This window comes from Phycodurus eques, chromosome 14 (genome assembly GCF_024500275.1).
Source record: "Phycodurus eques isolate BA_2022a chromosome 14, UOR_Pequ_1.1, whole genome shotgun sequence".
Classification (NCBI taxonomy): Eukaryota; Metazoa; Chordata; class Actinopteri; order Syngnathiformes; family Syngnathidae; genus Phycodurus; species Phycodurus eques.
Window position 1 is genome coordinate 11,673,963 of NC_084538.1, and position 27,134 is coordinate 11,701,096.

At 40.9% G+C, this 27,134-nt stretch overlaps 1 protein-coding gene across 1 annotated transcript; it reads left to right on the top strand.

Annotated features, from left to right (window-relative positions):
• Positions 1–573: 573 nt before the first annotated feature.
• Positions 574–26,007, top strand: LOC133412853 (zinc finger protein 292-like). Its single transcript, XM_061696551.1, has 8 exons — positions 574–759; positions 3,143–3,297; positions 11,565–11,643; positions 15,474–15,609; positions 15,708–15,910; positions 18,829–18,965; positions 19,269–19,410; positions 19,504–26,007. The coding sequence occupies exons 1-8, from the start codon at positions 610–612 to the stop codon at positions 25,609–25,611; spliced, it is 7,110 nt and encodes a 2,369-aa protein (XP_061552535.1). The 5' UTR covers positions 574–609; the 3' UTR covers positions 25,612–26,007.
• The last annotated feature ends 1,127 nt before the right edge of the window (positions 26,008–27,134 follow it).

Below are 27,134 nucleotides of genomic sequence, written 5' to 3' on the forward strand. Positions count from 1 at the left end.
GGTGACATTCCCCACCTCCAGGCCTGGCTCCAGAGGGGAGCCCCAGTCCTAGGATCATTGGGACACACAAACTCCTCCACCACGATAAGGTGACGGCTCAAGGAGGGGAAAATCAACAATATGTTTGGACAATTCTAGCTGAATGTTATTTATTACTAACATTAATGCTATTATGGTTTTATAATTTTCTATATTTTAGTTAGCCAGAATGACATTATCTGTGTATAATGGGTTAGTATAATTAAAGAAAAATAATCAGCAAAACTGCCCACTTTAACCCACAAATTATACAATAGCAAGGATATTTGTACAATAATTGCATGATAAAAAAATTTCATAAATGTAGGAGACATAATTGTATTACTGCAATACTGAATGAAAAGGATCCCCACTTCTGCTTTATAAGGTCGTGGACGCTTTGTTTACATTTTACAGTGTGTGCGTATGCGACACGCACATATTTAGGATACCCCCCTACACCCCACCGACTGAGACCCACCCACCAACGACCCTTTCACCCCGCCCTCCCCCACCCCGCGTGCACGTGCGTGTGCCATTCTGGCCAGCGTAACATCTGTGCGTGCGTACGCGGTCGTGATTGTTGTGAAGATGGCGGAGGGGGAGACGGAGAGGGAATATGACACACGAAAAGCGAACGACGATCTCCGCGGCCGCTTCCACGGCTTGACCGTGGCCCTGAGGGAGAGCTCGCAGTCGCCGCTGGAAGCTTCGCTGATTTTCTGCCAGGAGTTTTGCCAGGTTAGCCCACTCTTTGCTGTGCGTCCCTTCTTTGGCTTCCTGGCCGAGGATGCCCGTCTACAACAATGTAGCTAAGGAGCTAACCGCACTGTTAGCTTGCTGCTACCCCCGAGATGGGGAACAAGGAGGGGGTCTCCTGCGTGCTTTTCCGCCGTTCCTCCGGGGATGTTTCACTGTTGTTGATAATTCTACATAAAGACCAGCCATTTTGGTGGCGGCAAGTCGGGCTCATGTGCGCGGACTATGCTTGTGTTGCTCGCATTTTCCAGGCCAGATTGCTAGCAGGAGATCAATGTTGCTAGCTGGTATGCAGGGTCCCACTGTCCTGTGCAGTGGTCATGCTGTGGAAAAAAAGGATAGCTACGTTAGCGAGAGCTTCGTTAGCGAATGTTGACAAAAAATGCACCAAATTAGCTTATTTCATTGGTAGCCGATGTGTAATCTAGCCGTCATAAACATAGCAATTCGCTTCTCTTTGATGCATTTGATCGGTTGGGGGAAATGGGCTACTTTTATGAGGCAGGAAAAATCAATTATATGTAGCTAAGGTGCTAGCTCAGGCCCTATTCACTCATTTTTTTTACCCAGCTAATCACAGATGAGATGCTTATTTGAAGTAGCCACATTAGCAAGTGATTTGACTGCAGCTTGGAGATATTTTCTCTAGCGGTTGTAGTCATTCGACTCCATTACTCTCCCACCTTTCTTTTATTTATTTGCCACGGCCACATATATATCATCTGTTGGTGAGCTCGATAGCCCTGTCGTTCTATTAAGCTGTAATCGTTGCAAGGTAATCAACAAAGATGTGGCTCCCATTGAGGATTTCCTGCAACTTAAAACAAAGTTCTTTGTGTGAACGGGCGAATACAGCTCGGCCTGTGTGCAACTAATGGTAAGGAGATGTTTCTAAACAGTGAAAACTAATAAAAGGAATAAAAGAGTCGTTCAGCGTCCAAATAAAGTGGAGGGATCTTTCAGGCCTTGCGCGACTTTAGAGTGAACATTGGTTGTCGTAAATGGTTTGTAAAGCACATAACATTTTGTGTGCTAGTCTTTTTGCAACGTTGTGTATCATAAATGGGTTAAAATGAACATACAATCAAATATTTCTGTATGTTCAAGTCTGTAACTATATTACTATCCTAATGCTCTTTTAGATAAGTGCAGTTGAGCCTATCCAATACCAGAACTATATAACTATGTTAATTGCTACGCATACTTAAGCTTTATACTATGCCAACAAAAGTATAAAATATTGCATAGTAAAGTATTGCATAAGCATAGAGAGCATTATAATTTTTCTTTTACCTGAAATTATTCTGTAAAAAAAACCAAAAAACAGTCAAAACCTGATTGTTTGTTGAAAAACACATACTCAACATACAGTCACAATTTGTAGTTGCCAGGTGGTATATGTTGTGGTTGTAACAGTAATGCATTACTGTTCATGGCCAGTACTTGCACTAATGCGAATAATGTTGAATGTGCAATGATCATAAAACTCACATAAAATTCTGTAAATACAGTGCCGTGAAAAAGTATTTGCCCCCTTCTCAAGTCCTTATTTTTTTTGTAGCCAGTTATTAGATTTAGGTGGCAATTACTTTTCACTCAGGGCTAGGTAACTTTGAATAGTTTTTTTTTCTTTAATAAATAAAATAACCATCTAAAAACAGAATTTTATGTTTACTTGGCTTATCTTTGTCTGATGATCTTAAACATTGACATGGGGAAACTATGCCCAAAAAAGAAAAATAATTTGAGAAGGGGGCAAATACAAATATCTTTTGATATATGATTTTCTTTGTTCCTGTGACAGTGACAATAAAGCACTTTTCTATTCTATTCAGACTAAACTGTGCCCTATATGGTGCATGACCCATCATTGATCTCTTTGTAATAATAACTTCTGTTTTCACTGTTTGGGTACACCAAGTCTTAAATGTATGGGGAAAAAAATAATCAAAGCCAAAATAATAAAAAAAATCATTAAATTGTTTTCATAGTTGCCTTTTCAATGATATAAAACAATTGTTTTGTTGAAAAACTGTTATGGCAGATATACTGCATGTGTGTAGTATTGTACACAACCACAATATATCCCACCATTTCTTATGTGTCTGTTGTGGTAAAAGTGGATGTTTTAATACAGCTTGTATTGGATTTTAGTATAATGTGCAAGTGGTCATAATGTGGTCCAGCCAAGTGTGATAAGAAAAATATAGTGGCACATATGACTAGTGATCAAACATCTTGATCAAAGCAATGGAAAATAAGAACAGTTGAGCTCATTACAACCTTTTAAGCACTTTATTTTCTGTTGGGAATGGCTTTCTTTTATCAGCCTTATCCAATTCACTGCCTTGTGCTTTCCGGTCAGGCCCTGGTGGATTATGCCAGCCGTTGGAAAACCGATGAGGATCCACTGCCTTTGCTGGAGGTCTACACTGTGGCTGTCCTCAGCTTCGCCAACGCCACCTCCTGTCTCTCCTCCGAATGTGAAAATGTCCCACTCCTACTTGAAAAGTTAACATTGTAAGTACAAGTCCTGGAAATGGTCTTTATTTAATATTTTCACTCTGTCCAAGAATTCAGTCAATCCAGTATATGCGCACCCTACTTCCGCACTCGTCAAAACAGGTAAAAACACTTCTTCCTCGCTCAGGTGAATGGCGAAGGGGACCGTGACTTTAAATGTCGACAGTTCCGTTTTTTAAAATTAATTAATTTATTTATTTTTAAAAAATGTATATAAACACAATATGTCACCACAGACCCACCAAATTGAAAAATAACCAATATATCCATCCATCCATTTTCTGATCCGCTTCTCCTCACTAGGGTCGCGGGCGTGCTGGAACCTATCCCAGCTGTCATCCGGCAGAAGGCGGGGTACACCCTGAACTGGTTGCCAGCCAATCGCAGTAACCAATATACATGTATTTAACTTTTGTCCGAAGACACCAGCCATAAATAAAGAAAATTAAATTTTAGTAAGTTCGGCTTCAAACAGTAATGTCATCAATCCTAGTCTTGCTCCGAAGTGTGGCATACACAGTCAGCTATCCCATTTTCCTCATTGGTCATGTGACGTTCCGCATGTAGCGGATTGCTAGAAAACCTTGAGTTTCCTTTCCGAATCAATATTTTTTTCCATTGATTGCAAATGAGATTTGTCAATATGCACAGAAAATTCATTTAATGTTGCAAACATGAGTACTCGTCAATGAATAGCCTAGCAAAGCTACATTTTAGCTTAAAATGTATCACTACGTTCACTGAGGAATGGATAAAAAGCTCACTTTTCAATTGGGGTGTACTCATTCATGGAGGTGAAATTTGACAAAGTATTTTGTCACTGATTCACAGATTAAATTTTTCGTTTTGGATATACACTAACCTGGCACAACATTATGTACACTTTCACAATCTAGTGAGATCCAATACTAGAGCTGTATCAAAAACCGAGGCTTTACAAAGATGATGTTTTTATTGACACTTTTAAGAGAGGCAGTGATGTACTGCACCATACATCGAGGCGTGTTTAATATTTTGAGTTTCACCTTCACCAAACTGTTAAGACAAACCACCACAAACTACAGTAATGCTGTCAGTGTGTCGGTGTATTTAAAGATCAGAAGACAAAGATGTTAAAAAATTTCTTGATAAATCTAGGACCCCTTTACAAACCACATCTGCCATTTCAAAGTGATTATATAGCAGATATACAGCGCTAAAATCCATAAATATGATGCAGAATGGGCCTTCTGCTTTTTGCATCCAGCGCCTTCCGGTCTTCAGCTCTATCCGGCGCTGTGAGATAACACGAGCCAAACAGCCTGTTTCTTTGCCGTTGTGTGCTATTGTTCCTTGCTGTTGTTCCTGTCCTTGTATATTTGCTGTCGTATGATTTAGCGATGTCACGATTGTTTGAGTGGCATTTTGTTGTACAAATGGTTCAGGCAGTGTCAAGATTTTTTGGGGCTTTCCAAATGAAAAAGGAATATGTGACCAGTGGATAGGCAATTTCAATCGACGGGAAGAAGCGTGGTCGGTTATTGGTGCCTAGCAAGCATGCCAAACGCTGTGCTGATCACTTTGAACCGGCGTGTTTTGAGAAAGACTTAGCAGAAAGCATTGGATACAGAGGCAGGGGCTGAAACCTGCTGCGGTGCCAACTATTTTTCCTATAGCCATCGGGACCTCAGTTGTGTACTCCTGTATGTCGAAATCCTCTTCCTCCTCTTCATATTCCAACACGTTGCTCGCCATTGCCTATAAACTAGAGGGCGCTGTGTTTGTCAATTGCAACATCACTTCTGGTAGCCCTTGCTGTGGATGGAGTAACCACACCCCGGTGTCTTGAGCTTCGGGTATGTTCGGGGAGTGCTCAATACGTGTAATACAAAACTAATTTTTAGCTAAACTATAGTTGACAACTTGCTGGAAGTTACGTGCATGTATTACATAACATATAAACAATGCAAATATGAATTTTAACAGACCCCATAACATCTTTGTCATCTGACCTTTAACACCTGTGCTTTGTACAGTATGTCGGATAGCGGTTGATATTCAGGCATTTAACGAATGACAGTATGCTTGAAAACAAGAAGGCGACCTTGTTCTGGTTGTAGGTAAATAAAAATGCACCGAAATCTACTTGGAAATCTAGTGAAATAATATGCGAAGTAGCGATGCATTTACATCCTGGCTCTTAAGGCTTCTTATAAGGTCGTGGACGCTTTGTTTACACAATCGTAAACAAATCGCACTACACACAGGTGAGGCTGGATTTGAACCCGGGTCCTGAGAACTGTGAGGCGGATTTGCTCACCGTGTATCCTCAGCAATAATCATAAATACTTATTTTATAGTATGGAATGTTACAAAAGGCTTGATCAAGTGATAGTATTCGAACAGAGCATGATAATCAGCAACAGTAGGTATGAGAAAAACTGAAAAAACAAAACCAAAGTAACTTTAAAAATAAGTGTGCTATATTGAATGAAATAAAATAAAAATTACATTAGAAAATCCTGAAAAATAACTTCAATAAAATTAGACTTTAGACCGATCTGATAGTTAGCATTGTATGCTGATCGGCTTTAATGTCACAATTCGCTGATCCAATCAATGACGCCATTGATCAGCTCTGCAAAAGACATTTACCCCGCGTCGCATACAGTATATTTGAATCCAAAAGCCAGTTTATTTTTAGACTTGTCGCGTGCCTTTTGACGTCATTTACGATCACTGGGCTTTGTCAAATCAAACGCGACCGGATACACTTGTTACCACGGCCACGACAACAACAATGGATCGCGCGTGTATTCTGTTGGTTAAAAAAGAACAAAATGGGGGAAAACGTGTGGTGGTGGTGGTCACCGATGCTCGGGAGAAGACATTCGTTCAAGGATTCCTTCAGGTATGTTCACGTACTTTTAATACGATACGGCTCACAGACAGCCAACAAAACACTATGTAGCCTAACAAGCTAGTGCTAGCACTAATGGTTGTACGTAAACATGCCGGCATTATGTTGAATCATGCTCTAAAGTTTCGGTGTCTGTGGAGTAATTTAATTACAATAAAATTATTTAATTACAGTAAGTTAGCATCCATTATTTCTGTCATGTTGTAATATTGGTTTGACCTGACTGACTAGACTGACTAGAATACATGACCTGACAAGAGAATATTTTTGAAGATACTCAGTATACAGTACACAAGTATATCCAGTAAAGTCATTTCAATAGACACATTGCCCCATCTTGTGATTGATTGTTTTTTTTTTTTTTTAAATTCTGTGATCGGTGATCGGCCCCAAAAATCCTGAATCGTAAATAAAATCAAAAATAACAAGCATTGGTTACATTTCCATTTAAATATATTTGTTTAACTTAAACAAAAGCACATTCTACAGTTGAATATATTAAATACATACAAATACAATTCTACATTTGAATAGATTGACTAAAAAATAAATTGGATATCCCTTAAAAATAACCGCAATAAATAATAAATACAAAATTATACTTTTAAAGTGCAAAAGAGGCGGCACGGTGGACGGCTGGTTAGAGCAGGGGTGCCCAAACGTTTTGGCTCAGGGGCCATATTGACGTAAAAAAATTGTCATGCGGGCCAGCATTAATTTTACATGCTACCGACGAGGTGAATGCTTTTTTGTATTTATTTTTATTTTACTTTGTTTTACTATGCTGTTTGCTGCTAGGTAGATCTGATAACTGCCTCACCTGGATAAATGAAGGTTAAAATAAAAATTAATGATATGCAAAATAAAGTATTTTTATGAAATTTGACTCAAACTTTATTCATCAGAATCAACAAACAACATGTTTGCATTAATCTGAAGGGTGATACTGAGATCTCGACTGCAGTAAATGGGGCAGGTCTGGCTCAAAAGCGGTGGTTTTAATGCGCAAGATGTCACGCAGGTGGGAGTCACTTAGTCTTGTCCTCACGTGGTTCTTATTCATGTTCATGACTGAGAATTTCTTCTCACACAAGTATGTCGAGCCAAACAAGCTCAACATTTTCTTAGCAAATGTACGAATCTCTTGGAACCTGTCTTTATCCAGCTGCTGGTAAAAGTTGACGAGGGAGTTGTTGGTACCGGCTGCAACACTCCGTGTCACACTGCAGCTCAATGAGTTCCAACTGCAGGTGGGCTGGAACGTCACTGAGATCCACGGAAACGGGAGGAGAAAAAAGCGTGATCTCCTTTTCAATAGTTGCAAAATCCCTGAAACGCTGTTGAAACTCCTCAGTCAGAGATGAGATGTTTGCGGCATACCTCTTCATTTGCGCACTGATATTGTGCGCTGGAAAACATTATTTCTTGCAGAGATTGGAAATGTGTGGTATTGGGCTGCGTTTGTGACAGGTGGGTTTGGAAAAGTAGCAGCTTGGTCCGAAAGGCTTTAATATGTGAATACAGTTGGCTTATCAATGCATTTTGCTCCTGAAGGCCCGTGTTCAGGGTGTTAAGATGTTGGGTTATGTCAACTAAAAATCCAAAATCAGACAGCCAAACAGGATCGGTTAGTTCTGGCATCGGTTGTCCCTTTTTTGCCAAGAATTGTCCAATTTCCTCTTTGAGTGAGTAGAAACGCTGCAGTGCAGCCCCCCGACTGAGCCATTTTACATCAGTGTGATACAGAACATCTCCGTATTCAGCGTGGATATCCAGTAGAAATTGTTGAAACTGGCAGTGGCACAGGTCTTTGGAGCGAATATAATTAATAGCCTTTATCACCGGTTTCATAACGTGATCATATTTCAGATGTTTGGCACATAGAACTTGTTGGTGAATAATACAATGGAGTTTTATACCTTTACCTCCTTCTTCGCTTACTTTGTTATACACTAGGGTTGATAATCCACTGTGCTCGCCAACCATGGCAGGTGCGCCATCCATAATAATCCCCGTGATTTTATTCCACTGTAATTTTATGTCATCTATGGCGGAACAAACAGAATCAAATAAATCTTTCCCTCTTGTTTGGTCCTTAAGGCTCTGGAGGTCAAGTAGCTCTTCACGCACGTTCATTTCACTGTCCACTCTTCCAAAAAAAATCAGTAACTGAGCGCCGTCGGATGCATCCATGCTTTCGTCACAGGCTAACGAAAAAATTCAAACTCCACTCCTTTTGCGTCCAACTGTCTCTTAATATCAGAAGAAACTTCTTCGATCCTTCGTGACACAGTGCTACGAGCCAGGAAAACATTGGCGAACTGTTGCTTTTTCTCAGGACAGATGTTCTCCACCATTTTCATCACACAGTCTTTAATAAATTCACCCTCAGTAAAAGGTTTGCAGTGCTTGGCAATCAGCATTGCCACCTCATAGCTTGCCTTTGTTGCATTTTCATTCGACTCACTGGCTCTTGTGAAAAAGTGTTGCTGTGCCGTTAAACCAGCTTCCAGTTGCTTAAATTTTTCACTGCGTTCGTTAGTTTGTCGTAATTAGCATGATCCGTCTGGTAGTGCCTCTTTATATTGAACTCCTTGAACACAGCCACAGTCTCTTGGCAAATTAGGCAGACACAGTTGTTTTTAAACTCTGAAAAAATATTCAGACTTCCATTTGTCCTGGAAACGTCGGCCCTCGCTATCAACTTTCCTTTTCTTACTTCCAGTTGCCATTTTAGAAATGGGCAAAAAACAGATCATGTGCAAAACGGCTCTGTGAGAGTTCAGCCACAAGTTTACTGCCACCCTGTGGTGAAATATAAAATTGCACGTGTATTTTGTACTGCCGGGGCACATATTATTGGTTTTATGACAGAGGCTTCGGGCCAGTGGAAATAGGAACACGGGCCGGATTTGGCCCGGGGGCCGGACTTTGGGCATGTCTGGGTTAGAGCGTCTCCCTCACAGGTTTGAGGACCGGGGTTCAATCCGCGGCCCCACCTGTGTGGAGTTTACATGTTCTCCCCGTGCCTGCGTGGGTTTTCTCCGGGCTCCCCGGTTTCCTCCCACATCCCAAAAACATGCGTGGTAGGTTAATTGACAACTCTAAATTGCCCGTAAGTGTGAATGTGAGTGCGAATGGTTAGATATTGGCTGGCAACCAGTTCAGTGTGTACCCCGCCTCCTGCCCGATTATAGCTGGGATAGGTTCCAGCAAGCCCGCGACCTTAGTGAGAAGAAGCGGCTTAGAAAATGGATGGATGAAGTGCAAAAGAAGAAATTCAGTTATTATTTTACTCTCAGTATATGTATGGTGGGAACAGCATTTGCTTTCTCCACATGTGCGGCAATACACTTTTGATCTTCTTGATGCAACTGGGGTTTATTTTTGACAATATCGTGGCGGATAGGATTCATGTATTGAGGCGCGGAGGCGCTGCTGGATAGAAGTTCTGGAGCAGAGCATGGAATGGACTGCTTGTAAAAGAGTGGTAAAATCTGAGATTTTAGATCCAGTCCGACTCAATCCAAGACTGTTTTTTTTTTTTTTTTTTTTTTTTTTTTTTTTTTGTTGCTGCCACGAAAGAGCTTGATTAGGGACTACCTTAATAAAAACATTAGAGCACCGATACACCATACTCTTCATATTCCAACACGTTGCTCGCCATTGCCTATAAGCTAGAGCGCGCAGTGTTTGTCAATTGCAACATCACTTCTGGTAGCCCTTGCTGTGGATAGAGTAACCACACCCCGGTGTCTTGAGCTTCGGGTATGTTCGGTGAGTGCTCAATACGTGTAATAAAAAAACAAATTCTTAGCTAAACTATAGTTGACAACTTGCTGGAAATTACATCCATGTATTACATAACATATAAACAATGCAAATATGAATTTTAACTGACCCCATAACATCTTTGTCATCTGACCTTTAATTAACACTTGTGCTTTGTACAGTATGTCAGATAGCGGTTGATAGTCAGACATTTAACGAATGACAGTATGCTTGACAACAAGGAGACCTTGTTGTGGATGTAGGTAAATAAAAATGAACCGAAATCCACTTGGAAATATAGTGAAATAATATGTGAAGTAGTGGTGCATTTACATCCTGGCTCTTAAGGCTTCTTTATACTCGCGCGGATGACGACCGCGCTGACGCCACTGCGGCTGTCCCGCGTGTAGTTTGTCTGTATACTCGAGCGCAACCCACGCGCACAGTTTTGAAAATGTACTGCAGTTCACCTCCAAGCTACGGCTGGTATTGGCTAGGACACCACAGGGTGGAGTTTCCGCTGCATTTTTATTTTTTGCCATTTCCGGAAGCCGTTTTTACTTTCCTTTCAGTAACAAGGAACAAAGCAACAATAATGGCGACCGTGGAACAGTGTCTTCTAGAACAAATGGACCTAGATGACCAGATGATACTTTTCATTATGCTACAAAATCGGCCGAGAAGGCGGCGGTGTAGATAGTATGTAGAACCGAGGGGCACGCTGAGTACGTCATCACAGCATGTGACTAAAATGGACCCTTCACGAGAGATGATCTCTGCGGCGTTCGACGCGCAGCAACAATTTTTGCCGCATGCGCGTCAAGCTACGCGGAGGGTCCGCGGAGGCCAATTCGTCGGCCACGTGATGCAATGCAGGCGTTGTCGGTCGTGCGACCGCGGGAGTATAAAGAGGCCTTTACAGACAACATATACTCACTAGCCACTGTCCTAGCTCGCACAAGTTGATGAGACCCTGATCCAAGCGCTTTATTCGAAGGTCTGGTGTCCTGATAATACTCATACCGATCGGTTTAATTCTATAAATTACAAATGATATAAAACTAAAGCAAAGTTTTGTTAATTGTACAAAATTATGTTGTTATAGTTGTTTTTTTTCAGTGACGGACTATGAGTTTTATTGTTACCTTATTTTAGCTGAACGCAAGGGGAAAAATATTAGGAGCACTTCTTACTAATGCAACCACAACAATAAACATATTGTTAAATTCATACCTTTCTGATAGTGTCAATCAAAACTCAACTATTATGTTTGTAAATGTAGACTTTTTGGTGAAGCTCCTGTATTAGTGCTCAGTAGGTGCACCTAGTGAGGTATCTGGTAATTCTATATAAATATATACACACAAATACAGCATGCAACCATTTCATAATTTTGTATAACTACTACATAGAGAACAGCATGTATTGTCAACACACTCATACACAGATTGTTATTGCTCCATAGTACCTGTTTATCGTGGATGAAAAATGACATCACAGCACTGCTCTACATTTACATGGTTGTCCTTGCAGCCGACTGTGGTGATGTGACCTAAATGTGGCCTTAACAAATTCTGAATGTTTGAATTTGCAGGAGCTGTGCGGAGCTGGTGCTCTTACTGCCCCAGCACATCCCTGGTGCCTTATGGGAGGAGTTTCAGTCCTCCATGAAGGTCAGTATCCTCTCAGCCGTCAGTGGGCTTCTTGGACAATTATCTTTGCGGAGATAGGCCAATCTGAAGTAATGGCAACACATTGACCTAGAAAAAATACACGAATATATACTAGGGGTATAACATAAAACGATTTGAATAAAAAAAAAACAATTTTATTTAAAAGATGCTAATAAATCAGTTTCATTATAGCTTGAACAGGTCAATGGATCAATCCCACAAGACTATGTGGTTACGTCAGATAGCGCTGTATTGTGAGCTTGTTGAGGTAAAATGTGAGGGAAATGCATGGAGGAATATCAGACTCGGACAGCATTCAAAACACTCAGAGCAAGTTTAAAGTCCAAAGTGTGGAAGAAATTTGGATTTTATATGAAAAATGAAGTAGTGGATGAACACATCACCACATGCAAAGACTAAAAACTGATAAAGTACACTGGTAGCACGACAAATCTCCACACTCACTTGGTGAGATGGCATGGTGAAACAGGCGAGGGGGAGGCTACCACAGCTAACACAAAGATATGCAAACAGACAAAGACACAGAGATCCAAGACTTCTTTCAGCCAAAACACACCCAAAAGTTGGCGAGAGAAAATGTAATAATGGTGTCAATAACACAGTTTTTTGGTAAAGACTTAAAGACTTTACTGGACGCTGTCGTAGAGAATGAGAGCAAAAGGCTTGCTCAAGTGATATTATTCGAACAGAGAATGATAATCAGCAACAGTAGGTATGAGAAAAACTGTAAAAAAATAAATAAATAAAGTAACTTTAAAAATAAGTGTGCTATATTGGATGAAATAAAATAAAAATTACATTAGAAAATCCTGAAAAATAACTTAAATAAAAATAGACTTTAAACCGATCTGATCGGCTTCATCGGTATCGGCCGATAATTAGCATTTTATGCTGATCGGCTTTAATGTCACAAGTCGCCGATCTGATCAATGACGTCATTGATCAGCTCCGCAAAAGACATTTACCCCGCGTCGCATACAGTATATTTGAATCCAAAAGCCAGTTTATTTTTAGACTTGTCGCGTGCCTTTTGACGTCATTTACGATCACTGGGCTTTGTCAAATCAAACGCGACCGGATACACTCGTTACCACGGCCACGACAACAACAATGGATCGCGTGTGTATTCTGTTGGTTAAAAAAGAACAAAATGGGGAAAAGTGTGGTGGTGGTGGTCACCGGTGCTCGGGAGAAGACGTTCGTTCAAGGATTGCTTCAGCTATGTTCACATACTTTTAATACGATACGGCTCACAAGCAGCCAACAAAACATTATGTAGCATAACAAGCTAGTGCCAGCACTAATGGTTGTACGTAAACATGCCGGCATTATGTTGAATCATGCGCTAAAGTTTCGGTGTCTGTGAAGTAATTTAATTACAATAACATAATTTAATTACAGTAAGTTAACATCCACTATTTCTGTCATGTTGTAATGTTGGTTTGACCTGACTGACTAGAATACATGACCTGACAAGAGAATATTTTTGAAGATACTCAGTATACAGTACCCAAGTATATCCTGTAAAGTCATTTAAATAAATACATTGCCCCATCTTGTGATTGATTATTGTTTTGTTTTGTTTTTTTATTCTGTGATCGGTGATTGGCCCCAATAATCCTGAATCATAAATACAATAAAAAATTACAGATAAATATATTTAAATGGCAATTTAACCAATGCTTAACTTAAACATAAGCATATTCTACAGTTGAATAGATTCAATACATACAAATACACATCTACATTTGAATAGAATGGCTAAAAAATAAATTGGATATCCCTTAATAATAACCTCAATAAATAATAAATACAAAAATATACTTTTAAAGTGCAAAAGAGGCGGCACGGTGGACGACTGGTTAGAGCGTCTGCCTCACAGTTCTGAGGACCAGGGTTCAATCCCCGGCCCCCCCTGTGTGGAGTTTAAATGTTCTCCCTGTGCCTGCGTGGGTTTTCTCCGGGCACTTCCTCCCACATCTCAAAAACATGCATGGTAGGTTAATTGACAACTCTAAATTGCCCGTAGGTGTGAATGTGAAAGCGAATGGTTGTTTGTTTGTATGTGCCCTGCGATTGGCTGGCAACAAGTTCAGGGTGTACCCCACCTCCTGCCCGATGATAGCTGGGATAGGCTCCAGCACGCCCGCGACCCTTGTGAGGAGATGCGGCTCAGAAAAGAACAAATTCAGTTATTATTTTACTCTCAGCATATGCATGGTGGGAATAGCATTTACTTTCTCCACATGTGCGGCAATACACTTTTGATCTTCTTAATGCAACTGGGGTTTATTTTTGACAATATCGTGGTGGATAGGATGCATGTATTGAGGCTCGAAGTTCTTAGCTTTCTCTGTGTGTGCTTTCATTGCTGGGATCGCTGTTCCTGCTGTGCTCGTCTTGACATTCTGACCGGCAGTGTGATGCACGTAATGAGACACGCTTGCAGTAACAAATAAAGTAGAAGTCACGACCGAAAATTGTTTATATAACTCCTTTTTCACAGAGTTTAAAGAATATATGCCCGAGAGTATTGCAGTATTGCCTGTATGTATGTGTTTATACAGCGTTTGTGTACCAATATTCATTATTTTCAGAGATATGTTCAATGCAAATTTTTGTTAGCTTGTCAATGGTGTTTTTCATTCAATGTCCGTTAGCTTTGAGCTAGCAATTTTTGTGAATAAAAATGAAGAAAGAAACAAAGTGTGATGTAGTCAGTACATTCAATAGGTGTAATTCTTTTTTATGTGTGTTTAGTTTTACAGTGAACTTGAACTACAGTGTTAATAAATGACTTTAAGCAAACAACATTCACTCTTACTCCTTGCTCCTATGGTAGCACCTTAGCAACCTGTTGTTGTGATCACGTGGGCTCTGCATGCCGTGGAGGCGCTGCTGGATAGAAGTGCTGGAGCAGAGCATGGAATGGACTGCTTGTAAAAGAGTGATAAAATCTGAGATTTTAGATCCATTTCGACTCGATCCAAGACTCGCTTTTTTTTTGCTGCCATGAAAGAGATTGATTAGGGACACCCCTAATAAAAACATTAGAGCACCGATACACCATATTGACTCGACAACATTTAACTAAAAAGTATGTGCCAGAGTTGTACAACAAGGTTAAGGAAGAAGTCAATGAACAGCTTTTCAATACAGAACGAATGGCAACTACCACCGATGCCTGGACCTCATGTATAACTGACTCCTATGTGACAATCACAACGCACCATATCTCTCTTCCGGCTGGGATCTGAGGACTCAGGCTTTACAAACCAGGGTATTCAAGGAGTCAATATTTATTAATTCAATATTGTCCATGCATAAACAATCCAATTTATTCTATCAGCAAGTTATTTGTTTGTTTGCAAAATAGAGTGCAGTTTTAATTGACTTTTGAGATCTGATTAATCAGATTTAAGAGACTTGCTTTTATTTATTTTTTATTTTATTTATTTATTTATTTATTTTTTTAATAACCAAGGTTGAATTGGTGAAGGTGAATTAATCCATAGGCAGATATTTTTGACGATGGTACGGCGATATCTCATATACTTTGACTCAGGCTGCAACTGTATCCGTCATTACAAGGTTGCTGCAATAAAATATTAAAGTAACAAATATTGAAACCATAATTTATTAATGATTATAGAGTAATTATTATGTTGTGCAATTGAACAGTATGCAGAATGTGTATGTAAACTTCTGGTTGCAACTGTATATTAGGATTCTTGTGTGTGGGAAACCAAAAGTAAATTAGTCAGTGACTACATATTCATTTGTCTTGTGTTATTTGTCTTCTGTTACAGTTGGCACACAACCTTTTGCAAGAAAGTGGGAGTGCACAGCTTCGCCCGCTTTTTGCTCTGGCACAGCAAGATGGCATCTGGTCCAACACCACACTCAGCAGCATCTTGTCCAACACGATCCCTCAAACTGAGCAAGGTTCTTTCCAACTCGCGCACATAGTTTATTGCACATTGTTTATATGTCTTCCATATGTACTTTCTCACTTTTCCTCTACCTTCTTTCTCATTGTTTAGTTCACGAGTATCTTGAGTTGGAAGGCCCCATGCTTCTCAGCATGCGCATAAAGCACCTTATCAAAGTAGACAGTGCTGATAAAGCAGCGGCCCTTGCAAAGATGTGCTCAGAGTACCCAGGGTATGAAGGAAAAGGGAACTTCAAACAAACCTACTTGCTCTGCATTTGCATGACCAAAAGTCAGGAGCAACTCATGGAAGAGGTAAGAAGCATCTTATCTACCATCACCGGTTCTCGATTAGCCTGCTCTTCCCACCATCAACAATACACATTTTACAGTGTTTGGGTTTCCATGAGATTTGATGAAAAAAATAATAATTTTTCTGCATGTTCGACTTATAATGGGAAAATTGCTTTATTCGGTACTGTTAGCTATGTAACAATTGATTGCGAAACACCGCTCCGGCAAGCATAGTACACCATAGCAAGTTGCAAAGCTTCCGCATTCCTTCCAGTGTAGCCTTTCGGTCACGTCACGTGGGCCGGTAAGACGAACTTTGCATTACTTGTGACATACACACATGGTCATATGGGTACCGGGTCTAATTGGGTGCATTAACACTCAAATGAGGAAGTGAAGCACGGCAGCAGCCTGGCTAAGCGGCGTGGCTTCGTGTAGCTGGCCCAAAACTAAATTTTAAGCCCAGTGCCTCATTATTTTTTACCGAGACAAGACCACCACGATATCGAGGCACTTTTAATTTCACGATATCGTGAATATTTTGACATCCCTAAAATTTATCATTTCTAGTACTTCGTCACCTGGGCTTCCTAATGTGTCGAGCCAACACCATAAAGTTGGAGTTGATTTCTCATCAGTGCATCATTGTAACTTTTGAGACTACTCTGCTAGAAATGACAATAATAAACACACACTGTATCGTTAGTTTACTGTGTTGGTGTGCCTTAGCTCTGGATGTTGCTGTATTATACTCCACAGTCTCCACTTTGCTGCAGCGCCTGTTTTGTTGCTGCCCTTAGTTTCCGTTCAAAATGAAATTGTTTCGTGATTGGGAACTATGGCCACTTGGTGAAAAGTAAATGCAATCGAACCCTCTTCCTCCTCTATGTTATTGGATGACTTGCCTTCAATGTGGCTTGGTTTTTGGAGTTTCCGGACCTGCTATTTTAAAATCAAATGCTTCAGTAATTTAAAACATATATTTGATAGTTAGATTTGATAGATGTTTGACCCAACTGGATCTGGTAGAACACTATTACGAAAGTTGTTCATTGTGTACGTGTCAAAGCCCCTCGTTAAAAATCTTTGTATGGGCGGGCCATGTTTTAAAACTTGAATCCTTTAAGCCAGGGATGTCAAACATATGGCCCGTGGGCCAGAACCGGAACCGTCAGGCAAGTTTATTAATTTATACATAGAGACTTTTATTTTTAAACTAATGCTTTTATTGTGACACAAGCACCGTAGAACCAGAAGTGCTGTGAATCGTGTGACGTAACATGTATGAAGCTGAGAGAGAGTAAAAGATAGGCACGGCGGGGCATGAATCCAATCCATATGCAGTAAGCGAGTGAGACTTTGTGTGAAGCAATGCCTTTATATGTATCATATAATGTGTTGTTTGTTAAAGTAATTTCATATGCAAATGTACACATGTACAGTTCACGAGTTTCTGAAGTTCTTTGGGACATGGGTTAATTAAATCTTGGCTGAAAATGGTTGGGTTACATCAGACAAACAAATCATGCAAGTGACTCGCTGTGGCGGTGACCCCTGACGGGAAAAGCTGAAAGACATTTCTTTTGTGAGATGGAGGCTACAAGCTAATTAGATGCATGCTAAAGGCCTCTTTATACTCCCGTGCTCGCGCGGGCGAGAGCACCCGCATTGCATCACGTGACCGACACATTGAGCCGCGAGGCCCCTATGCGACACTTGACACGCGTACGGCACAGATTGTCGCCACACGCAGAATGCCGCAGAGATCATCTCTCGTGATTGGTCCGTGATTGGTCCCCTTGGTTCCTCAATACCGCCATCCCGACTTTCATTTACTGGCCGCACATAACACCAATGCCGCCGTCGCCTTGATCAATTTTGCAATATAATTAAATGCATCATCTGGTCATCTCGGTCCATTTATTCTAGCAGGCACTGTTCCACGGTCGCCATTGTTGTTGCTTTGTTCCTTGTTCCGGAAAGTGAAAAACGGCTATCGGAATTGGCAATAAAATGCAGAGGAAACTCCACCCTGTGGTGTCCTAGCGAATACCAGCCGTAGCAACACCCCTGACTTGGAGGAGAACTGCAGCACATTTTCTAAACAGCACGCTTGGGTTCCGCTCAAGTATAAAGGCATGTGTGCGGGATAGCCGCAGTGACGTCAGCACAGTCACCGCCCGCATGAGTATAAAGAAGCCTTAATAATTGGAGAGGGGTTGATAATTGTTTGTGCAGACTAATGCTAGCCTCATAGATTCATTGTTTGTGTTTTGAGCTTTTTATGGCAAGTTATTGGGTGATTATTAAATAAGCAGTTAATTTTTTATTATTTTGCACTTACTCTGGATATGTATGTATTTAATAGACATAGCTATTACATTTACTTTGTCTTCATTTTTTAGTTGCACTCTGTCAATCTGCCTGTATACATTTATCAGGCAGGGGGATAACAGCACTTTCATTCTGAAACGTTCCCACTGTATGGTGTGATGAGTCAGTTGAGCCTTAATATTTCCGGATGGATGTGGAAATTTTTGTCAATTAAAAATTATTCTAAATGTTGTTTCATAAAAGATATATATTGTAATGTAATGTTAAAATTGCACTTTCTATTACATTTTATGATTTTAAACAAGATTTGCAACAATTATCAATAAATGTGAATACTTTCCCAATTGTGGTTGTAATTATGTGCACCTAAAATATGGTAACAAAATATTAAATTTGTATTTTTATTTTATTTTATTGCTTGTAAGGCCACAGATATACTGGTCCGACCCACTGGAAATCAAATTGGGGTGAATGTGGCCCATGAACCAAAATGCGTTTGACACCCCAGCTTTAAACAAACCCTGAAAATGTTTGAATACAATCACCACACCGCGGTTGCTGATTGATTCCACCTGAATTGGCTGTTTTTTTTTTGGCCTCTATAGATATCATCAATAGACTGCAAAGATGCTCTGGAAATGATCTGTAACTTGGAGTCGGAAGGAGATGAGAGAGGAGCACAGTGCTTATGTTCTGCCTTTCTCAAGCGACAACTTCTCCAAGGAGATGTTTATTGTGCCTGGTAAGTGGAGATGTTTGTTTGGAACAATAACCTTACAACTCTTGCTGAAGAACTTTCAGTTGACTGGGGGATTTTTTTTTTTCAGAGGAACTGAAAGATCTGTATAAACACAGTGTCACTAGCAGAGCCAGATATCTTCTATTATTGTTCATCGTTCAAATAGTATATACTTTCAATTTGTCACATTGGCATGTTTCTGTGCATATCTTTATGGTACACCAGTTTGTGGGTAACATTTTTACTTTCGTTTGATTGTTTTGCTTGACGAATTAATTTGTTGTAATCAACTTAATCTTTTTTCAGGGAACTGACGTTGTTCTGGAGTAAGCTACTCATGCGTTTGGAGTCTTCGGCCGACTCCTTCCTCAGCCACAGCAAAGAGATGGCTCTTCTCTGCAGAAGTGTCTGTCACATTCTATTCCTTATTAAAGTGATCCAGAATGAGGTAATAAAAGGACTAATCTAATATGTCAAGTGAACTTCGGTATCCACTTCAACAAACTTCTTCAAATCTTTTGTTCTGTGTCGTGTTTTTCAGGTTGGTGAAGTGGGGCTTCCAGTTTGTGTGGAAATGTGCATTCAAGCTCTGAAAATGACCTCAAGTGACCATACGGATAGCAAGTCGACGATCTGCAAGACTATTTCCTGCATCTTGCCAACGGATCTTGAAGTGAAGCGTGCATGCCAGCTGACTGAATTCCTCCTCCAACCTACTGTTGATTCCTACTACGCCGTTGAGTCGCTGTACAACGAACCGGATCAAAAACCTGAGGAGGACGGCAGTCTGCCGGTGCCCAATTCCTTACGCTGTGAGTTACTGTTGGCCTTAAAGACAGAGTGGCCTTTTGATCCAGAGTTCTGGGACTGGAAAACATTGAAATGCAATTGCTTGGCACTGATGGGCGAGGAAGCAGCTATCGTGTCATCTATTGACACGCTTAACGACACAGACGAACAAGAAGTGGAAAGTACACACGGAAAACTCCCAGAGTACAGAGACCTGGAGGACTTTCTGTTAAACACTACGAATGAACTCAACGAAATCACAGATGAAAAAGAAAAAAACAGGGAAGCAAAGAAACTCCGGGAGCAAGGATTTGTATCTGCTCGTTTCCGAAACTGGCGAGCCTACATGCAGTATTGTGTTCTGTGTGACAAGGAGTTCTTGGGTCACAGAATAGTTCGGCACGCTCAGAAGCATTTTAAAGATGGAGTGTATCTATGTCCTATTTGTGCAGACAGCTTTGATAGTAAGGAGGTTTTAGAGCCACATGTAGCATCACATGTCAAGCAGTCTTGTAAAGAGCGACTTGCTGCAATGAAAACAGCAAGAAAGGGGATAAAACTACCGCAGTCTCCGAAAAGTATGAAATGTGTTCCCACAGCAATTAATAGTCCTGTCAATAATAACTCACAAACTGGTATCCAATCAGTGAACGTAGAACAAACGACGTCTGTCGCACAAATAAGTCAAGATTGCTTCTGCCCCGTTAAAAATTGCTCCAAAGCATTCAAGTTTTTCCGCAACCTCATGGCTCATGTCAGGTCGCACAAAGACGATGAAGAGGCCATGAGGTTTTTGGAGATACAGAAACAAAAAGTGGTGTGCCAGTATTGCAGGCGGCAGTTTGTTAATGTCCGACATCTCAATGATCATTTGCAGATGCATTGCGGCAGCAAACCATACATATGCATACAACTGGGTTGCAAGGCCAACTTTAATTCAAATTCAGAACTTCACATGCATAGGAAAACACACTCCGAATTTAAGGCCCAGTGTATGTTTCCAAACTGTGGGCAGATTTTCAGCGAGGCCTACCTTTTGTACGATCACGAGGCTCAGCATTACCTTACCTACACCTGCCCGACAGATGACTGTGGTAAAATATTCTACTCACAGGCTCAATTCTTATCTCACCAACAGATTCACAATACCAATACAATCAACAATGTGGTAGTCATACATGAGAGCCCTCCTGTCATTCCCACAGTTGAAATGCCACAGGAGAATATGCCATGCCAGGAAGACTCGCATTCTGCTGTTGTTTGCCTTGACACAAGTAATTCAGATGCGTTTATGAAAGAAGCATCAAAGGCAAACACATCCCCATGCAGTTCCCCAGAGGTTGCTAAAGACCTCATTCCTGTTAGAGTGAAACATTCGATTGAAAACATGTTGAATTCTGTGGCACATATTCAACTGAAAGATCCAGACAAATGCTACACTCCGCTAACAAATCCGAGCACAGCACCAGCTGACTTGAAAGCGGCGCCAGAGGCTCCGCATGCACACCAGGCAATGGCAGAGCAAGCCAAGATTCCCCTGTACCCTGTCCCCAGTGCTATCAATCTCATGGCAAGTCCACAGGGAGGAGGGCACAATAACATACAAGCTGATGACTTTCAGAAAGCAATACCACAAATGATTTCTCCCAACCAAATTAAGACAGAAATCCCTTCGACAGAAATTCCTTCTTCACTGCAGGGATACACACCAAGAATGCCTGCTGTATCCAGTAATGGGGAAAACCTGCATAGCTGCCCACATAATGAGTGTACAAGGGCTTACAGTACCAACAAAAGTTTGTCGAGACACGTGAAGAAGCAACATCCTGAAATCTTTGAGGACTGGAAGTTAGCCAAGAAATACAACAAAGTGGCCAAAATTACTGCAAAAAAGGCACCAGCTGGAGTAGATGCACGCAGGCAGTTTCCCAACGGTAACAGCATGCTGCCAAATCAGCCACCAAATCAGCAAGGAGCTCTTTGTAACAAACCTGGGATGGATCAAATCGATTACCCAGCGGCATGTTCAACCTCACCTTCCCAGTGTTATCCCGGCTCAATGGACCCTGTACCCATCACTCCAATGGTGAACCCTACTCTGTATCCATCCTGGGGGAGCTCCAACAATACCGCGGAACTCAGTCAGCCCGACGTGTCCCAGTCCTGGTCTTCACCTCCAATAAACAACTGCTACCCAGATGCCTTCAATGTGAACGAGTACCCCTCCCGCAGCTATCCTCAGTGGCAGCCTGATCCTTATCCAACCACAGCTTCACTCCCAGCTGAAAGAGATCACTCAATGTCATCTTTACAAGGATCAGTTGGGTCTCACGTTCCTTCAGATTCAAGTTTGATGTCCCAGTACCTATCCAGTTCATTGATGCTTGACAACGGGGGGCAAATGCACAATGGCGTGAATCAATATGGACTAATTCCTCCCGATGGCAGGAGTGTTTCAGTGGATGGAAAGAAAACAAGTAGAAACATGGCAGGACAGTCGGATAATGGGGACAGCGTGTCTACAATTCACAGTCTACCCGAAGGAAGTTACCACACTCCATATCCTCAGAGTGATAAGTCAGTGAGTCAGAGCTCACCAGTTGATATTCCGATGAAATGTCTGAGCCCAGAGGCCCAAGAGACATCAAAAGCTGCAACGAAATTAATTAAAACCGAAAACATGGCAGCTTCTGGATATGAACATATGGACAACGCTGTGGATGGCATGCTTAGCCCACAGAATATCACTCCGACTGACTTTAATTTAGAAGGAGACTGTACTAATGCGGAATGTGCAGCTACTGATGATAAAGATGATGGTGAAGGTCAAAAAGCAAAACGTGGTAAGCTAAGCAAGCGAACCAAATGGCCAGCAATTATTAAGGATGGAAAAGTCATTTGTAGGAGGTGCTTCAGAGAGTTCACAAGCACAAAGTCTCTCGGAGGTCATCTATCCAAACGCTCACAGTGCAGGCCGTTAGATGAAATTGATCTGACTGCTGATCTGCCGACATCCTTTCTTGATTTTCTCAATGACCCACATGTCCCAGAAACTAATGGATCCATTTTTAACTTGGCAAATGGTGATTTCCCACAGGAATCATGTAGTTTGACCCCTCTGAATTCTTCCATGGCACTGAAACAAGAACCCCAAAATACAAATATAACTGACTTCTCAAACGTCTCTGCTACTGACCTTGAAAGTCGTCAAGAGAAAGCAGCAGGGCTTGCTTACACTGCTGCTGACCCACCTCATCAAGAGGATCACTTGATGGAAATATCCAATGCCTTTCAAAGGTTGGATTTGATTGAAGCTGCCCAAGAGAAGATGCGGGGTAATTTGTCCTTAGAGCAAAATCTCACCCGTTGTGATACAACCTCCGACCGTAAAAAAAGCAAACCCACGCCAAGCAGGAAAGATGACAAGGTTTTGACAAAAATACCTAAACCTTTTAAATGTGTTAAGGAAGATTGTGAGTACTCATTCATGACAAAGGAGGCGTTATTCAGACATTTAAATAAAATGCACGATTACTCTAATGGTATGATTGAAGAACTGAAACGAAGTCCATCCAAACTGTCGCCGTACTCTTGCCAGATTTGCTCCAAAACCTTTACAAGAACAACTGGCTTGAGAATTCACTATGAGAAGGTCCATCGATTATCGAAGGCAGAAGCACAAAAGTATAAGATCAGTGCTCGAAATAGTCGACAAGCAGTTCGATCGAACGATGTTTCGTGTACGAGGGAGGCTGATGCTGACACAAGTGGCGTCACCCAATCCACAGCCAGCTTTCCGTATATTAAACAAGAGCCCCTCGACATTGAAATTGAACCTCAAACTGACAATGCAAACAATCCAGAAACTCCTCACATTGCTTCACCAGGAAATCCTGTAAATGATGTCTTCCCACATGCAACATCAACTGTCACCTGTTTGCCATCGACTGAAAGCTATTTAGATGGCAAGCCATTGGTTGAGGGCATGCAGGCAGATCCTGAAAGGTCCCAAGAGCAGCTGACAGTGGCAGTTACATGTCCAGATGGCCAACAGAAATTTGGTTTAACAGAGAAATGTGGTCTCATGAAACCAAGAGAACATCCCTCAGTCAGCAAAATAAGAGAACCTAAGTTCAGCCTTCCACCTGGCTCTGCCTCACCATCCCCAGAAAAACCAAGCAGCTCCAAAAGCACACCTACTCAAGATGAAGTCCACAAGAAGCTTCAAAAAAGAATGGGGCTCAAAATGTGTGATGCCGACAACGCCTTCAGTCCGTATAGACCATATCGCTGTGTTCATGAAGGATGCACTGCTGCATTTACAATCCAGCACAATTTGATCCTTCATTACCGGGCCATGCATCAGTCATCTCTACCCCCAAGCAAAGCAGAGAGCAGTCCTGAGAAGATCAGCGTACCAAATGGCCAAGAAAGCTATGATATCACAGGGAAAGATCACGAAGTCAGGTGTCAAGTGAAAAACTGCTCACGGGTGTTCATGGGAGTCACAAGGTTATTGCAACATTACCTTTTGCTTCACAAATTCACCCGCGACAAAGCCACCTCAATGATGGCCAGCATGGCCATAGGGACCTTCAACTGCGATCGGCCTGAGTGTGCGCTCCCCTTCAGCTCAGTGGACAAGTATATCGAGCACATAAAGAATTTCCACAAAGAAATTGCCATCTCGGAGAGTGGCTCAGTTGATACCACATTTAAGTGTGAGTATGAGGGATGCGAACGCTTTTACTCCACAAAGTCTAATCTTCTTCGGCACCTGATAAAAAAGCATGAATATGTTTATAATCCAAAATCAAGTGACGGAAGAAGGAATAGATCCATAGTGCTGTTCCCAGGGATTAACAATGGAAAAGAAAATGTGGAAAACAAATTCAAAATGAAGAAGAAAAATATAAAGAAGAAAGATGGGAAGATCTTTGAACATTGGACCAATTTTGGGAAGCCCACGCTTAAAACTCACGATGAAGCGTCAGCCATGTGCACTAAGAAGTGGCCATTGCAATATCCATGCATGCTAATAGGCTGTGATACAATTGAGGAAGCTGAAAAAAGTATTTTTAAGCATTATGTGACCCATGGCCTCACAGAGAGATACATCGAAGACCAGAGGAGCCAATTCATTTTCTGCAAAAAGTACAGATTCAAAGATGCAGACAAACCAGAGGGGGCATCATGCACGTCGTCAGAGGAGACTGAGCCAGAAGAGGGCGACAAATCCACTGAGCTAAACACAGAAGAGGAAATAGAAAAAATAGGCCAAGAGGACAGCAAGCTTTCGAACGACGAAAGTGTAGAGTCTCAAGTGTCAACTGGGACAGAGGGCGGAGTTAAAAGAGGGCGTCCCAGAAAACCTGTCAATCCAACACCAGCTTGTCCCGAGAGGATGCAAACCCTTCGCAATCGTACGACTGTTAGCAGCTCAAGAGAGAACTCAAATCCTGGTACCCCTGTAGCCCAAGAACAACAAGAGGAGGTTAACGCCATGCCGGGGTCTTTCAAACCTTTGGGACTGGAGGACTCTTTCCTTAAGTTCTTGGAAACTTCCGAGTCGACGCACCCCTGCAAACGCAAACTGAACGATAAGCCTACTGCCGAGTTGCCGTCCAAAAGACGACAAACTCACAAACATAGGACTGCTTTGAGAACTAAAACAAGTGATTACTTTCGAGGTTGTGAGAAACTTGTAGACTTTAGAAATCCACATAATCTCAAATCAGTGAGCAATGTGAAGATAGTCATGGATAAAACGTTTTCAAACGGTGCTGATCTTTTGCTTAAGCAGCTACAATACATGAAACCCATGGTCATGATAAAAAAGTGGCTTTACAGCGGATCATAGCCCCATGTTTTATTTCCAACTCCGTCTCACTCAGGATTTGAGAGGTATGCTGCAGAATGGTTTGACAATGCATCAAATTCCCAACTGTTAACAGTAATGGTCACAGTTAACAATGATATGGCCTATTTTATACATCATAAAGTTAAATGTCATGGATGATTTTATGTATGTTAGTCCTAATAACCAGGTAATCCATAGGGCATAGATTTTAGATTCATGTTTGTATTTATGCTTAGTACTGAAGATGTTTTTTTGCTAAATGGATACTTTTAAAGAAAAAAAAATGTTTTTATATATCCCTATGGGATTTAATGTTTTGTTTATATTTATTTCATCCTTTTTTCAACACTAGTAGACCTATCTGTAATATTTACATGTCTTCCACAAAGTGTTCAATAAAATGTTACTGTTTTTTTTGTAAAATATTGTCTGTGTACTTCGTGTGAATGGCATATTGTTGACAGGGTTAATTCCTTGCACACACAATAAGTAGCGTCTTGCTGTGAAAATGCTTGACAAATTATCAGTATTTTTTTACTGAATTTATCAAGACTTTAAAAAATAACCTAGCTCTATTAGGCTTATAAAAACCCCTTGTTAAAAGGTTAAGATTAAACAGCAAGAATACAGTATGTTTGATTTATTTATGCATTAATATATAAAGAATAAATGCAGTAGACATACAACAATGTACTATGCCTTAGATTATGCTCCCTAGTTGTTCTTAAATTCCATAAATTACAATTTATACAAGTGCTGAACAAGTTAGACTGCCATCACCACCCCATTTGTCTCAGACTATCCAAAATCATGAAGTACTCTGAGGCAAACTCTTTCCTTTTCAGAGTGCACTGAGAGGTTTTACTATTTTGATCAGGAAAGAGGATCCACACATAATTTATATTTAATTAATCATTCATAACATTACACCAGACTTTTTTTTTCCTGTTCAGGAATGTAAGTTAGTAGTTCACATCTTAATGGGGAAGTCAAATGTGCTTTTTTTTTAAAAGTAAATTTGACAACTACATTGTACAACTAAACACATATTTGTGGAAAAGAGCTCCTACAAACGAAGATTTTAACTGTTACAGGAACATAAGAATCGTTGTTGGTTATTACCAGTGCTGTTAATTTAGGGCAGCTGTGCCATAAGCTATAAGAGTTGTTTAAATTTGAGAACATAAAGTTAGAACAGTGATAGGACAGGTAGAACAATGAAATGCCCTTCCACTAGTTGGCTGAGGGTACAAAGGGTAAAATTAAACGAGGTAATCATATCAGTATGTATAATTTTTTTGTAACTTTAAAAAATACATATATTAAATGTCAAATATACGTCTTGGCTGAAACACTGATAGAGGACAAGGACTGTTACAAGTTGAAAGACTTCTCTTGTAACTGGAGGTAACTGCGCAGAAGTGTTCAAAATCACAAATGTTGTAAATAAAGTCGTCATATTAACACGGGAGTCGATGAAAATCGGAAAACGTTTTTGTGGCTTACCGTTTTAATTAACTTTT